The 17585-nt window shown below is 34.0% G+C and overlaps 1 protein-coding gene across 1 annotated transcript in view; it reads right to left on the reverse strand.

Annotated features, from left to right (window-relative positions):
• LOC150095622 (A-kinase anchor protein 1, mitochondrial-like) overlaps window positions 1–13466 on the reverse strand; it is a 103147-nt gene extending 89681 nt beyond the window's left edge. Inside the window, exons 1-2 of the mRNA XM_090410567.1 lie at window positions 13379–13466; window positions 4684–5399 (exon numbers count right to left, since the gene is read on the reverse strand). Of these exons, the coding sequence (XP_090266693.1) occupies window positions 4684–5331 (648 nt within the window). The 5' untranslated portion in view covers window positions 5332–5399; window positions 13379–13466. The remainder of the gene's footprint in view (window positions 1–4683; window positions 5400–13378) is intronic.
• Between the last annotated feature and the right edge of the window lie 4119 nt (window positions 13467–17585).

Here is a 17585-nt window from a genome sequence, read left to right on the forward strand (position 1 = left end):
TGGTGCAGTATTAACAAAAGATCGCGTAACTGAAAGATAAAAGCATAGCTGACAATTGAGTTGAAATGCTAACTCTCTTCAACCAAATTCCATATGTGAAACTGCCATAACATTCATTATATATATATATTACTTAGTTTTAGCACTTTTACGAATTTTAACACGTTCGGTTGAATTTTATTGCTGCCTTGGGAAATCGAACTCACACACACATCTAATTAATAACAATAGTTTTTAGTTAGATACTGTGTTTGCTCATGCAACATATGGTTTTGTTTCAGTCTATATATACAGAATAGTTTCTGTATGAGGGGACATGTGATTCATTAATTAGTGTTTTTATCCCAGTTGTCTCTAATTGCACTATTTGTTGAGAAATATATTACACAGACTCCTCATACCTTATTCACTGGCATAATAAAAGTACTTGTTTTTATTTCCTCTGCAGGAGGGCGTGTTGTTTACCACTGCAAGCGAGTTACTATCTCCCCACATGAACTTGTTTAAGTTTTTTTTTTCTTCATGTGTGAAGTATATGCGAAACTTTTATTGGCAACAGAAAACTAGCTCGGATGACAGTGATAATATAAAACGAGTTTTGATATGTATATAAATTCAATATCAACAGTCCCTGATTACAAACGCGTGATGAAAGGGACAGGAAGATTTGGAGCTTCCCTGGAGAGCATTCGAAGTAAATACAATTAACCACTGCTTTGAAATTAAACATATGAATAAGCAATATTTACTAATATTCATTAAGTGCTGAAATACGCTGGAAGCAAAGTTTGTAAACCAACACCAATGTGTGAATTTTTCCATGAAAATATAAAAAATAGAAAAAAGAAATAATAAATAATAAAAGTTAAATACGTTTCTTTTAAAATAAAAAAATCTACTTAGTCTTAAAACATTTTAAATTTGTTTTAATTATTTCACGGCCCCCCTCAAAAAAACCTACGGCCTCCAAGGGGGCTGCGGCTCACAGTTTGGGAAGCTCTGATGTAGACGACATTTTCATTATTTGGCCAGGAACAACAGCTGAACATCCTATTAGAAGTCAATGAAAAATATAATAAACTTTTTTCTCTCTTGAATTTCATATTGAAAATAATAACATATAAGAAAGTTTTATTTGAGCAGCTCTCAGAGCAGTTCCCATCTGAGAGCTGCTCAAATAAAAGTTGAGCAGCTCTCAGATGGGAACTGTAGACTAAAATACACAAAGATTATTGAAGAAAATATGAAAGAGTTTGAGAACAGGAACCAAACCTTGGAGATTCGGTGGCAAGCCTTGAAGAAAATCCGGATTAATTCAGCCAGAGAGGCATGTGGTGAAGTTGTCTGCAAGGATAGAAAAATCAGAACTCCATCGTGGACATAGGAAGTTAAAATGGCAGTGAAGGAAAAGAAGAAAGCATATCAAAAGTTCCTGATAAATAAGTCAGCTTTTGCTCTTAGAGAATACAGAGACAAATGTAAGAAAGAGAAACACTGTGTAAAACTAGCTAAATAAAAGTCATGGGAGGACTTTGGCAAGAACATAGAAAATAAATATCAAGAAGGCGGCAAGATATTCTGGAGGTTGTTGAAGAAGCTTAGGAATGGAGGAAAGAGTGCTGTAAAAGGAGTTAGAGATGATAAAAGTGACATGAAAACAGGAGAAAAAGATATCCTTGAAGTATGAAGTAATTACTTTGAAAAATTGCTAAATGAAAAAAGCAGTGATAGCACAGTGGTAAAAAACACTCAACTGGCATACAGTCAGGACTACATATCCATACTTGAAGTAGGAAAAGCCATCAAAGGCTTGAAATGTGGAAAGGCAGCAGGGGTAGATGATATTAGACCAGAAATACTGAAATATGGTGGTATAAGTCTTACAGTGGCTGAACTGCATAGTTCAGAAAGCCTGGACCGAGGGATGAATTCTTGATGATTGGAGTAGAGCTCTAATAGTACCCATATATAAAAAGGGAAATAAAACCGAATGTGAAAATTACAGAGGTATTTCCCTACTGAGTGTTCCTGGCAAGATCTATGCAAGTATACTTGAGAAACGGTTGAGAAGAATTGTGAAAGAAAAGCTTGGTGAAGAACAAGCTGGATTCAGGCCAAATAGAGGCTGTCAGGATCAGATCTTCACTTTACGACAAATAGTTGAGAAAGCATGGGAATATAACAACGATTTGTATTTAAGTTTTGTAGATCTGCAAAAGGCATATGACAAGGTACCAAGAGAGAAGCTATTCAATACACTACAGTTATATGATGTCAATGGGGTATTATATCAAGCAATACTTAGTCTGTATTTGAGTTGTAAGTCAGCAGTTAGAATTGAAGTACAGGAAGATGGTTTAATGTTAAATCTGGTGTGAGACAAGGATGTACTTCATCCCCTCTGTTATTCATTATCTATATGGATCACATTATGAAGGAAAGTGGTATTAAACATGATATCAGAATTGGAGATGTAAATGTCAGCTCTTTGCTTTATGCGGACGATGTTATACTTCTAAATAAATCCACCAAGTTTGCAAGATTCCCTGACTAAATTGAATAACTGTTGTGATAGATAGGTCAGCATTAAAAAGACAAAGACAATGAAAATAGGTAGAGTTGTTGAAAATGTCATGTGTTGTGAACGGGGAACCTGTGGAACAAGTAAAACATTTCAGCTACCTAGGCACGATTTTTAGTGAAGATGGTAAATTAAATATGGAAATGGACAACAGAATCAACAAAGCTGGTATGGTAGGAAGTCAATTGAATAAATTCATATAGAAAAAGAGAGAAATTAGTCGGAACACTAAATTAGCTGTATACAAGAGTGTTCAAAGCAGTTTTAACTTATGGATCTGAGAGCAGGGTCAGAAGTAAAACACTTGACCAAAGACTAGAGACCGCAGATATGAGAGTCCTGAGAAAGATTAGAGGCGTGAGCAGATGGCATCAATGGCAATATCATATTAAAAACGAGGTGATTAGGAAAGAACTTGATATTGTCGGCACCCAGGAATGCATTAGCAGAGCTAATCTGAGGTGGTATGGTCACTTAAACAGAATGGGTGAAGAAAGATTAGCAAAACAAGTGTTCTCTGCCAGGTTGGCAGGAAAACGACTCAGAAGAAGACCAAGATATAGGTGTATTGATACAGTACAATTTGATTTTTAGATGATAGAAACATAAGATCTGATAATGTTGTAGTCTTGACAAGTAACAGACTGATTTGGAGGAAAATTGTAGATAGGAAGTTAGTAATGACATAATTTTTCATGTAGTACTATCATATCCTATACACCCCCCTTGAGGGTACATGTCAGGAAATCGATGATGACTTTCTTTCTCAATATATAGAAAACTCACCAACACAGGAAGATTTCTTAATGTGGCCTCACACCACCACCCTTTGCAAAAAATAGGTCTAATAAAAACCCTGAGGGACAGAGCTTGTAATATTTCCAGCACAGATAAACAAAGAATTGGAATATTTAACACAGATCCTCAAAAAAAATGGTTATGAACCCAAGACTATCAAAAAAATCCTCCACACGCCTCCTAAGCATCCCACAGAAACAAGATTTCAAAAACGCCATCACGCTTTCATATATCAAGAATGTTACAAACAAGATGGCTAAATTACTAAACAAACATAACATCAAAGTAACCTTTCTGCCGCAGGAAAAAATTTCAAGATTTCTATATCCCCCGAAACCTCCACATCATCCTTTAAAAAAACCAGGTGTTTATAAAATTTATTGTTCTTGCGGCATCTGCTACGTAGGACATATAGGAAGATCTGGGGAAATATGCATGAACGAACACCTTTAGGTGTTCGTTCATGCATATTTCCAGAAGAGAACACAAATCAGGTCTAGCTTTCCATACCACTTCCACCGGCTACAATGTACTCTGGCAGAAAACAAACATGTCATATATAGGAAAAAAAAATTGTTACATAAGGAAATTTAAAGAAGCTGCAAACATGCTTAGAATTCCAAAACAATGCAATAAAAACCAAGGCTTAATTCTGCACCGAGTTTGGTCAGCTTTGATAAAAAAATATACCTCAGTCAGACTTCATACATTATGAAGGTGAACAACAGAACGAGGCATCATCCAGCATTGTTTAAATTTAGCACTGCTTTGAATCTGCATTCTGATTTTTTAATTTTATAAACAGTCAGATGGCTAAAACTGTATAGTATGAACTATTAATTTCTTTCTTGTTGTTTTAACTTTCAGTTAACTTTTAACCCTGAACATGTAAGTCAAATGACTTACGAAACTTGCCGGGTTTTATTTCTTTATTGTGCTTTGAGCTTTAAAAAAAAAAAAAGTAGTCCAATTACCAGAATATGCTTTATGAACTTCTAAACCACAGAAACCTCCACTTACAAATAGATAAGATAATATATTTAAAAAAAAAAAAAAAAAATATATATATATATATATATATATATGAAATGAAATAATTACAGTCAAGTGCAAACAAACACTTTTAAGAATAATAACTGTTCAAGCTGAATTAATTGTATATGAATTAAATCATGTATAGTATAAATCATCTATGAAAATATGAAAAATAAACATGCAACAACATTTCCTTGCAAAAACCAGAATTTTTTTTTCCCCATTAACAAAAAAAAAATCTGAATTTCATAATAGTTATGAAAACTTACTTTACTTGATGAGAATGCATCCACATGATTAAATAAATAGCCAGTTGTATTCTTCTCTGTTTGTGAAATCAAACAACTATACGATACTGAAGCATGTGCCGTTTTTTCAGCCAAACTCTGGCTAGTACTGTTCATTGTTAATGAATTATTTCCCTCAAATACTTTAATCTCCTCTTGTAAAGCATATGTTTCTGATCTTAATATTTGATCTGTAATGCTTTTTTCTTCATATTTATTATCATTACTTTTGATAATTTTAGCACCATTAAATATTAACTCTTCATTATCTGAAGCAGTTATTTTATTCATTAATCTTGACAGTTCTTCTCGCATAGAAGAGTTACCTTCTTTTATTCCTGCCACATCAGAAAGTAGCAAGTCCTTATTATCTACTACTCCCTTAAGTTCAGTATCTATAATCTCTACAGAAGCTAGCCTGTTAGATAAGTCATTATCTTTATCAGTTTTTTCTTTATTTGTGATACCTGCACCAGAAACATAAGGACAGGTGCTGAAATTCTCAGAATTTTGTTTTGCTTTATTGTTTAATGCTCTGCCTCTTCTTCTTCTCTTCACAGTTATACTCTGTTGATAATCAGTGCAGGTATTAACTGTTGATGGTTCATTTTTCCCATTTATGAGCTTCATTCTTGCACTGTTTTTATAACAGTTATAGTGAATCCAAGGGTTTCACAGTATTCTTCCTGTTATTTCTGCTGAAAATGAAAAAAATAAAATTAAGTTTCACATTATATGCATTAAGAACAAAAATATGGTGAATAATTACTGTGTTCCAAACTAAAAGAAAAAAGAATCAATATCTTCTTCATTAACATGTCAATCTGGTTATGTGTCTAAAGAGATACTGAATTCAAATAGAAGTCAAGGCTAGTACTGTTTTGACTATCTATGTTTAGTATACACTTTAGAGTGTGAAAATAAGCAAAGAAAAACTTATCTTTATCAAGGTCAAAAACTAATTTATCAGCAGCTAGCATGTTATTGACAAGGATATCAGTTTCTCATTTCATTGACTTTTTTTTTTTAAACTATGAACCAAATTATTTATAAAGACTTACTAAGAGGTAAAATTCCACTGTTTGGTAAATAAGATTAATCAACTAGATCACCAACATATAAAATAGGTCATATGAATTTCAACTATAAACAAGATAATTCAAAATTAGCTTTTAAGAGCAAAAATAGAATAGCTACAAACTTCAGTTCCAAAGCAGTATTAACGTATAACACACACAATGGTTTTTTTAGGGGGGGGGGCAGGCATGAAAGAAATGGCATCAATCTGTAATACTACTACCAATCTATAAAAAAAAACTTTTGAAAAACACAATGATGCATCTAAGTTCATAGCCCATAAGGATATTTATTTGCTATAGGCTTTATGGCCTCTTGTGTTTGGGAGTGGTATAAAAATAAATAAATAAAAAGGAGTGCACCCTTTCATGAATTTTTGGTAATCAAGTGAACTGTTCATAAACAAGACCTGTTCTCTGTTTTGACAACAGATGTTAAAACAGCACACAATTTCCTATCAGTAATATTTTGCAAAACCATCAATAAAATCAAACAACTCTAGTAGCTTGCCTTTAGTCTAATGTTTCTTCACAAGGTGCTTTCAAGAACATACCATACTTATATGACTCAAGGTAAGCACTTGTACAGCACACTCATAACATACAATATTTGGGTAGAAAATACCTGGGTTAATATCTCATAATATGAGGATATGTTATATCCTCATATCTCAAACTGGTTTGAGAATATATATATATATGAATAACCAACAAAATATATTTTAAGGACAGATAACGACAGAGTCTAGTCAGCAGCATGTTCCCACATAGTTTAGAGGTTACCCTGCTAAAATTGTGAGAACATCATGATGAATTACGCAAGTGATGAAGAGGATCTTGACACGCATGTGGACAATTACTGTGTGCAGATCTGGTTGTCAATTGGATGATGATATCTTGAAGATTTTCCAGAGAAGATTTACTAAATCAGTGTAAGGTTTCTAGAATATGAGATATAAAAACAGCTTGAGGGAATACAATTTGCAGTTTTGAAGGGTTATCAGATTGATGTCAGGAGTTTTTTCATAGAGTAGAGAGGAAACAAGGGTAGAACAAGAGGCCATCCCAAGATGTGTAAGGAACATGAGTGAGGAGCTGGTTCTTTGCATTTAGAGTGGTTGGTGAGTGGAATGCATTGCTGAGGGCTAGCAAATGCAGAAACTGTGAACAGCTTTCAGGCTTGGTCTTTTTACATGAGAGTATAGGCTTTCTGTGAAGAGTCATGATTCTGTGGAGGTCTAATAATAATATTGTTTCTCACAATGGGCTGAGTGACTCCATGTAAGTGTCAAATAATGACATGTTCTTAGAATTAAAATCAGCTGAAGAGTGAGCAATAAATTCTTAAGCTCTGACTTCAAAGTCAGGAAGAATATTTGCACGCATCTCGTCATTTCCACGTCCTATCAGGACAGTGGAAATCAACTAAACTACCCGAATTTGCTGCAGAAGTTTAGTCCTGATAAAACAGGTCTGTTTTACCCTGCCACACCAGACCTGTAGGTCTCTGAGCTATAAATTTGCAGAGCTGTCAGGTTCAAAAAATGAAATGGCCCATGTTAGTGTGGTCCATTTGCTTTTTGCCGTTGGTAGTTTGCCAGTTCTGTATTATGCCAACAAGAATGCATGGATGACTTCTGTTATTTTTCAGGAATGCTAATAAGGTGGGATGCAGAATTGCAATGAAATTCAAGAAAAATTCTTCTGCTTCTGGACACCAACAACATTGAGGATGTGTAGCACATCCTCAATTACATTAGATTGTTTGAAAAACATTCAAATTGAATTGCTTCTTGATAACACCATGTCCCTGGTACTGCCAATGGACATAGGAATCATAAAAAAATTGAAGACATATCATGGAAGGTTGGCATACAGCATCCTTCAAACAATGGAAGAAACTCTACTGACATCTTGAACAGCAAAAGAAATCAGCACAACGGTTACCATTTTACAGGCAGTACAATTTGTTGCAGATAGTGAGAAATGAGCAGCAAAACAATTCAAAACTGCATCACTCATTGTGGCTTTAAGAATTCAGACCAGGAAATGCCAGGTATGACTGATAATAAAAATGAAATCATTTTGGAAGTTGGCCATGCAAGCTAAAGGCAATCCAAAAGAATTTTGTTACAAGCAAAAGAAAGAATGAATGTGAAAGAATAATTTTATTGAATGCAGATGGTACCAAAGTGTTGGAAGCTAATGAGATTGTTCAATTAATGAGTGCTCACTTTACTAAGATATATCAACCAGGTGTATGTAACATGGTGCACCATGCTACTGCTACATTGGATGAAGAGTTATAGGTTCATGAAAATGAGGTTGAAGAGCTGTTGCATAACCTGGATAAGAATTTGTCAATAGGGAAAGATGGAATATCAGCACGTTTGTTAAAGGAAGGTTCAACAAAATTGGCTAGACCATTCACATGTTTGTATAACTTGAGTCTCAAATCAGGAATGATACCACAGGAATGTATGATAGTTCCATTCTACAAAGGTTGTGCAAAAACTGGTGTGTCTAACTACTGACTTATCAGTATCTCTGGTATGGTAATGAAGATTTTAGAGAAGTTGGTAAGAACTCACATACAGAAATGGATACAAAAACAAGATATATTCTGCAAGGAGCAACATAGGATTACTAAAGGAAGGTCATGTTTTAGTAATTTCTCATATTTTATAACAACATTACTGCTGAGTTGGATAAAGGGAATGGATATACTATGATAATATCATCATGATCAAATTCCTGGTAAAAGAATGTATACCTTCAAGGAATGTACAGGATATGATAGTACTACATGAAAAATTTACATCATTACTAACTTCCTATCTACAATTTTCCCATAAATCAGTCTGTTACCTGTCAAGACTCCAATATTATCAGATCTTATATTTCTGTCTTCTAAAGCACTTTTTAATGTATCACTTTACCTATATCCTGGTCTTCCTCTGGGTCTTTTTCCTGCCAACCTGGCAAAGAACACTTGTTTTGCTAATCTTTCCTCTCCTATTCTACCACCTGAGATTAGCTCTGCTACCGCATTCTTCGATGCTGACTATGTCAAGTTCTTTCCTAATATCCTCGTTTTTAATATGATATTGCCATTGATGCCACCTGTTCATGCCTCTAATCTTTCTCAGGACTCTCATATCTGCGGTCGCTAGTCTTTGGTCAAGTGTTTTGCTTCTGATCCAGCTCTCAAATCCATAAGTTAAAATTGGTTTGAACACTGTCTTGTATACAGCTAATTTAATGTTTTGGATAATTTCTTTCTTATTCCATATGAATTTATTCAATTGACTTCCTACCATACCAGTTTTGTTGATCCTGTTGTCAATTTCCATATTTAATTTACCATCTTCACTAAAAATCATGCATAAGTAGATGAAATGTTTTATTTGTTTTTGTTTACAGGTTCTCCATTCACAATGCAGTTGATATTTTCAATGCTTTTGTCTATTTTCATTGTCTTTGTCTTGTTATTGCTTACCTTCATACCATACCTATTGCAACAGTTATTCAATTTAGTTAGGGAATCTTGCAGACTTGTAGTAGATTTATAAGTATAACATCGTCCACATAAAGCAAAGAGCTGAGATTAACATCGCCAATTTTGATTATCAGGTTTAATACCACTTTCCTTCATAATATGATCCATATTGTTGAAAATATCAATTGTATTGTAAACAGGGAACCTATAGAACAAGTAAAACATTTCAGCTACTTAGGCATGATTTTTAGTGAAGATGGTAAATTAAATATGGAAATTGACAACGGGATCAACAAAGCTGGTATGGTAGGAAGTCAACTGAATAAATTTATATGGAATAAGAGAGAAATTAGCCAAAATAGTAAATTAGCTGTATACAAGACAGTGTTCAAACCAATTTTAACTTATGGATCTGAGAGCTGGATCAGAAGCAAAACACTTGACCAAAGACTAGAGACCGCGGATATGAGAGTCCTGAGAAAGATTAGGGGCATGAGCAGATGGCAATATCATATAAAAAATGAGGATATTAGGAAAGAACGTGACATTGTCAGCATCCAGGAATGTGTTAGCAGAGCTAATCTCAGGTGGTATGGTCACTTAAACAGAATAGGAGAGGAAAGATTAGCAAAACAAGTGTTCTTTGCCAGGTTGGCAGGAAAAAGACCCAGAGTAAGACCAGGATATAGGTAGATTGATACAGTAAAAAGTGCCTTAGAAGATAGAAATAAGATCTCGCTAACCACTCGGCCAGCCAGGCTGGCCGAGTGGTTAGCGTGTCTGCGGGTTCGAATCCCACCGTGGGCATGGATGTTTGCGATTGTCTGTGGAAATACCAGTGGTGGTGGTCAGCGGTAGATGGCGTTGGTGTAGTTGTGGTCAGATGGTGGATGCCCTCCCTGGATGAGTCTTTGGACTCCCTGGAGGTGACTAATAATAACATCTGATAATGTTGGAGTCTTGACAGGTAACAGATTGATTTGGAGAAAATTGTAGATAGGAAGTTAGTAATGATGTAAATCTGTCATGTAGTACTATCATATCCTGTACACCCCTTGTGGGTACATATCAGGAATTTGATGGTGATGATATTGGATTCTTCTAAAGTACTTGATGCTAAGATACCGCATGAAAGACTGTTGCATAAATTGGAAAATATGGGATTGGAATATAAACTCTTGACTTGGATCAGGGGATGGTTGACAGACAGATATCGAAAAGTGGTATACAGTGGGTGTGAATCTGCCAGATTTAAGGTGACCAGTTATGTACCTCAGGCTTCAGTCCTTGGGCCATTATTGTTCAATCTATACATTAATGACATCAGGCAGGCTCTGACATCAGATGTGCAACTGTTTGCCAACGATGTGAAGATAGGAAGGGCAATCAGAGATGCTACTGATATTCAGCACTTACAAATTAACTTGAATAGGCTTGAAATTTGGGCAAACGAAAATGTATATTTATTTTAAAACCATTTTCGTTAGTAAGTGTAAAATTATGGGGAGTGAACACGAGGGCATCCATGGAAGTTAAGTTTGTTCACAGTCAAGAAAAGGGTAAGAACTAGGTTTTTATCTCACCGAGTTGTGAGCGAGTGAAATAGTTTGCCTTTAGTGGTAGTGTTTCAGGTTTTTGAAATTCTGCATTCCTATCATCAATATGTACTTGTAATTGCATTCCTACTGAATATTTTTTAAACCATCCTTCTGCCACTATTTCATCTGGCAGTCTTCCCAAGTAATACTCCAGACATCTAGAATATCTTCAATTGTCATACAATCAGTGTCTTTTGATTTATTCCAATATGGAGTATAACTTGGTCAGGCTAAATCCCCAACTGCCTGCTACTAAAAAGGGTTACCACGAGAATGTGAGCAATTGACATGAGGTCAGAAGCTCTCTGTATTCCTTCTCAGTACATTACAAGCACTAGTCAGTTCTGCATTCTTTAAAAGGCCATGTGGAGGTTTCCTCCCAGTTATTTGGCTTTGATCCTTGGGTGATCCTTCAGAATTACCATATTTTTTGCCTTATAAGATGAATCACATTTTTCATGTCAATTTTTTTGGGAAAAAAACTCTTCGCAGTATAAGATGCACAAATTGTACATCAAATTTTAATGTAAATATTAATTTTTTTATTTTAAATTTTAATACATGTATTATCCATTTATTAGATTAAAAAAAATCTTAAAAAGACCATCAAACCATTATAAAAAATCTAATATATAATAATAATAATATAAACAAAATAATTTTAATAAATTTCATTAATCTTCTTTTCAAATATTTATTCATTTTCATCTTCACTCTCAAAATTTTCTGAACTTGATTCTTCATCAGAAACTGAGTCATTGCTGTCTTAAAATATGTCATCCTATGTACCATGAAGAGAATTACTAATGTCACACTTTTGAAAAGATTTTATAATAATTTCAGGTTTCACTTCATTCCATGAACTCTTGACCCATTTGCCCCTACAAAATTGTAGCCTTCTTTCTCCTACCTGTAGACGTTTCCTGAAAATTTGGAGATTGCATCCAACTGACACATATTTCCCTCATAAATCCTTTAAATGGTTTGTTTATTGATACATCTAAAGGTTGAAGTGCAATGAGTCCTCCTGGGATTAATTACAGCTATTTTTTGTGTTCATTTTGCAAAGCTCATTCTTAACAGTTTCGATTTTACTTCATCTAATCTGATCCCATTCTGACAAAGCAGGTTTTTGACGTAAACTGCCACGATGTCTGGACCACACCTTCTTTATACATAACTTCATCATTTTGGATGAATACGAATGTAAACTCCATTGGGAAGTTTTTCTTTTAAAAATTAAAAAAAGTGACAATTTTGTTCCATCTGCACAGCATGATAAAACAACAGTATAGTGAGCTTTTTCATGACCAGAAGTTTTAACAATAATATTTTTTTTTAAGTGTGGAGTGAACAGTCTTGCTCGAAGGCACCATCAAAAGTCAGAGGCACTTCATCCATATTAGATATCTGTGAAAATTCAAAACTGTCTTGTTTATTATATTGTAGTTTATTATATGGAACAGTTTCCTCATGTACAAGAAACGATATGTCTACTATAACATATCTAGATTACAGAGTAGAAATCGCCAAAATGGTACTAAAGTTTCACAACTTCCATACTTTTGGTAAGTCTTTTGAAAGATGTAAGAAACAATAATATTGAAATGTGTGTCTGTGTGTGACATTTCCATGAGAGATTGCAAAGCTTAATATAATAGTACTGTGGGTGAGAGAACTGGAAATCCTGCTCTAAAGGAGAAACATATCATATGCCAACAAGCATGATAGAATGTTAAAACTGGTGATGAAAATTGTTTACCACCTTAAAGACTGCCAAAAATCGGCTATTTCACGATGGAATTTGAACCAATGAATTGTAAATTCGTGGATAAGCTACCACTTCAACAAGGAAGGCTGCTAGCAGCATTTCTCATTTATTTGGGGAAATAAATGTAATTAACAATTATGGGTCTTTAACAGAATGTAACCATGCACATCCCAATATTATTAATTAATGATTAATTCCGATGAATGTATATAAAAAATTTTGATAAATATGCGTCACACAAACTTTTTTTTTTTTTTTGCTTTTCTCCAAGTTCTAATCTTACAATTAATTAATATATTTGCAACGTTTAGCCAATATGGAAATAGAGGTATTCTCTAAAATACTCAAAAAAAAAAATAAAATAAAATAATAATAAATTCATTAAATGCAACCCAATCCATCGTTTTCTGTGAGGTGATTAAGACGTATGGTCCCAATATCTATCATAAGAAGACCTTCCACATGGCAGAAAGATGGGCATGGCCAAAACATTCTATTCGCATAAAACAGCTATATGTGTACTATATATTTTAAGTATGACAAGATTAATAACATTCAAAATTCCAATGTTAAAGATATTAAGAAGAGTACAAAACGTCACACGTGCAACCGGCCTCATACAATCTGAAAAACAGCAAAACTTCATGGCGTATAAGTAATATTTTGAAAAAAAAAACATATACAGACACAAATTATCATATGAAAACATGCAATGAATAAACTAAATTCTTACGGAAAAAATGAATTGTATTCAATAACAAAATCACCGTAATTCGTAAATCTTCTTTATCAGAAACAATCTGGTACAGATACGACATTCATTAAACTCACGACCACGTGGCCGCTCGCTACACATAGCCACGCTTTCTATTAGAACAGCTGCTACGAAGCGCTTGCATCCAAAGCTGATTTTGATAATGATGTAATAAAATATCCTCAATTTAAAACTAATAAGTTAACTTAATAATTGTTTTAATAATATTCATATATTTTACCTTAAAATGAAGCAATAATGAGCGCATATATATATATATATATATATTTTTTTTTTAATATTCTATATATATATATATATATTTTTTTTTAAATATTCTATATATATATATATATATATTACCAACCCGGAACTCGGGGAGTTTGGCGCCGGGGGGGTGAGCCCTAGTGTGTGTATGTGTGTGTGTGTATATATATATATATATATATATATATATATATATATATATATATATATATATATATATATATATATATATATATATATATATATATATATATATATATATATATATATATATATATATATATATATATATATATTTCAGAGCTGGAAGCACTGAAACCTCAAGCTGTAAAAGGAGACCGTACTGACCCTGAAGTGACCAAGAATATGAATGGAGCAGAACTAGATTCCAACGTGCAGAATGCTGAAAATTTTGAAAATATACAAATGGTTGAAAGGAAGCTATCAGATAAGGAACAAGAACTCGCAAGAAAAATTATCAAGCAAATGAACAGCAACCAGGAACGAGTTAGGCTACCGGTATTGAGAAAAGTACCTCAACAAAAACTGAAGGAACTCCTACTACAAGAGGCCAATAAAGCTGCAAGTGATATTCCTACTGGAACTATTGGGCAAACGAATCAACTTATGTACTCAATAGCCTACGTCGTAACATCTGAATTAGGATATAAGATAAGTGAACCCAAAAGCAGTAAGGCTCAGGAACCAAAATGGAAGCATAGACTGGAGAATAAAATTCTTAAACTCAGAACAGACGTGAGCAACTTGAAAAACCTTAAGGAAAAGAAGCTGAAAAACACGAAAATCCGAAATAACCTCATAAAGAGATATAATACTGGAACACGACCTATTGATGAAGTATTAGAGGAAGTGAAGCAAAAAATAGTTGCAGTTGCAGCTAAAATAAGAAAATACAGTGCACGCATTGAACAGTACAAGCAAAATTCGATGTTTCACACAAATCAGCATCAGTTTTACAAGAAAATTGATTGCTGCAGGTATGATAACCTTAAAGAAAATATAAATATAAATACCAGAAACAAAGAAAATACACTAAAGTTTTGGAAAAAACCTATGGGACAACCCTAAGAGGCACAATAACAAGGCAAAATGCATTGAACAAATTACGAATGAATCGCAAGAACGAAAAATGGACCAACTGAAAATAACAACTGAAATGGTTCAAAAGCAAGCTAAAAAAATAAAAAATTAGTCAACAACCGGGAAGGATGAATTACATGGCTAGGGGTTGAAATATCTGACAGGCTTACATGAAAGACTTGCTAACAAATTTTATGATGTTTTAGAAGGAAAAAGCAAAGAAGAGTGGCTCACAGCAGAGCAGGGAAAATGTTTTTGGTCATAAAGGATAAAGAAAAAGGTCCACACCCAGAAAACTTCCAACCAATAACCTGCCTGTCAACAACTTTTAAACTACTCACAAGCATACTAGCTGATAAAATATACAGCTATCTTAAAGCAAATTCTCTTCTCCCAATTGAACAAAAAGGTAACAGTAAAAATTCAAGAGGCACAAAAGACCAATTGCTAATTGATAAAATGATTCTTAAAAATTGCAAAAGAAGAAAAACCAATCTCCATATGGCTTGGATAGATTATAAAAAAGCGTTTGATTCGGTGCCTCATAGTTAAATTTTAAAATGCACAGAACTGTGCGGTATTAGCGAAAACGTGCAAATATTTTTGCAATCCACCATGAAAAACTGGAAAACAACGTTGGTTATAAATAAAGAAGAAATTGAAGAGGTAAACATAAAAAGGGGCATCTTTCAAGGAGACTCATTACCTCCTCTATTGTTTATAGTCATTGATCCCCTTAACTAGAATTTTAAATAAAACTGCTCATGGTTATCAAACTGCACAAAAGAGTGCAAAGATATCTCACCTTTTATACATGGACGATCTAAAGTTGTATGCAAAATCAGAGAATGAACTCGGATCGTTGCTTAACACTGTGCACATATTCGGTCAAGATATATCGATGGATTTTGACTTAGACAAATGTGCAATTGTTGGAATAACAAGAGGAAAGTTTGAAGATATGAACAAAATCGAGCTGCTCAATGGTGAAATAATCAAGGCAATAAAATTCGAAGACAGCTACAAATATTTGGGAATTTTAGAAGCATCACAAATTCTGCACAATAAGATCAAAGAAATAACTAGAGCAGAATACATAAGACGATTAAGAAAACTCCTTAAGTCAATGCTTAATGCTGGAAATTTGATAAAAGCAATTAATACCTGGGCAATGCCTGTTCTGAGCAGTCACTGATGAATGGACTCAACTAGAAATGGAAGATTTAGATCGAAAAACTCGAAAATTAATGACAATGCACCATGCCCTCAATCCTCGCAGTGACATTGATAGGCTATATCTATCACACAAAAAAGGAGGTAGAGGATTATTAGAAGTTAAGTAAGTTATTGAAGAAGAAAAACGAAATTTGAATGTTTAGCTGCAGCAAACAACGGAAAAATTTCTAATTGAGGTAAGGAAATAGGGTTCATTTGAACCCATAGAGACAAAATTGGAATACAAAACCAACCAAGTAAAAGTGAGAACTGAAAGATGGAAAAATAAGGCATTGCATAGAAAATACCTTCACAACATAGAGGACAGCGCTGACAGCAACTTTACATGGCAATGGTTGAGAAATGGAGCACTAAAGAAAGAAACTGAATCGGTAATTTTTGCAGCACAAGAAGAGGCCATTAAAACCAACGTTATAAAGACAAAAATGCAAAAAATTCAAGAAGAAAGTAAATGTAAAAGAAAAGGAAGAAACGGTAGACCACATTATAAGAGAATACGACAAAATCGCACAAATTGAGTACCGTAAAAGGCATGATAACGTAGCTAAGATAATTCACTGGCATTTATGTAAAAGTATGGGGTTTCAAGTATCTAAAGACTAATGGAATCATAAAGTACATCAGAAAGTGGTTGAGTTAACTCGGGGTTGGGATATGTTCATTTTTAATATAAACTGACAAAAAACCCAAGAATTATAACAAATTGAGATTTATTTGAAAATGCAACATGTTTCTTCGACATTGAAACATTTCGTCGACACCAGAGAGACATTGCTTATAAGAGAACCAGAGCAACTGCCCTATCAGGCCATGTCCTATTTTCAATAAACACGAACAACGAAAGCCGCCAACATGAAGTAAATTGGACAACAACTTCAAACCTACACATTTGCCATGATGAGGTAGAATGCCCCATTGTCGAATCAAAAGAAATCCCCTTGGACGCTCTTCATATGAACAATAATCTCAGCTATAATTTGCCTGACTCTTTCAGCTCTACTATCAGATACTGAAGATCGCGTGGTTCCACACACGCACAACAAGTGTACAACAATAGAACTTTAACACGGACTATAGCACAAGTTCATAATAACTGTAATTTACAGTCGAATATCATAACTTTATAATTGTATAGCTTTAGAGTGTCTCAATGTTTATATCAGTGTCTTTTAATATCTTTCTATGTTCTTAACGCCTGATGAAGTCAATCTCGACGAAACATGTTGTTGCGTTTTCAAATAAATCTCAATTTGTTATAATTCTCTCGGGTTTTTAGTCAGTTTATATTAAAGATGAATATATATATATATATATATATATATATATATATAGGGACCACGAGATGGCGGTACCTGCAGAGCCGTCTCTCTCTTCACTGCGTGCCGCTTAATTAGTGATAGCCTTCGGCCAGCTATCTCTGATTGGGTACCAGTGGAGGTTGATCTGTCCACTCAGTCTCCAAAAAGTTAGATAGGACTAAAGACGGTCTCGCCTACTAAAATATATGGGAATAAAAAGGGGTTAGCTGATTTTTTTTCTGATATATATATATATATATATATATATCAGAAAAAATATTTAC

The sequence above is a fragment of the Typopeltis vanoorti genome, chromosome 20, assembly GCF_054136105.1.
Source record: "Typopeltis vanoorti isolate ZY-2024b chromosome 20, IOZ_Tvanoo_1.0, whole genome shotgun sequence".
NCBI lineage: Eukaryota > Metazoa > Arthropoda > Arachnida > Uropygi > Thelyphonidae > Typopeltis > Typopeltis vanoorti.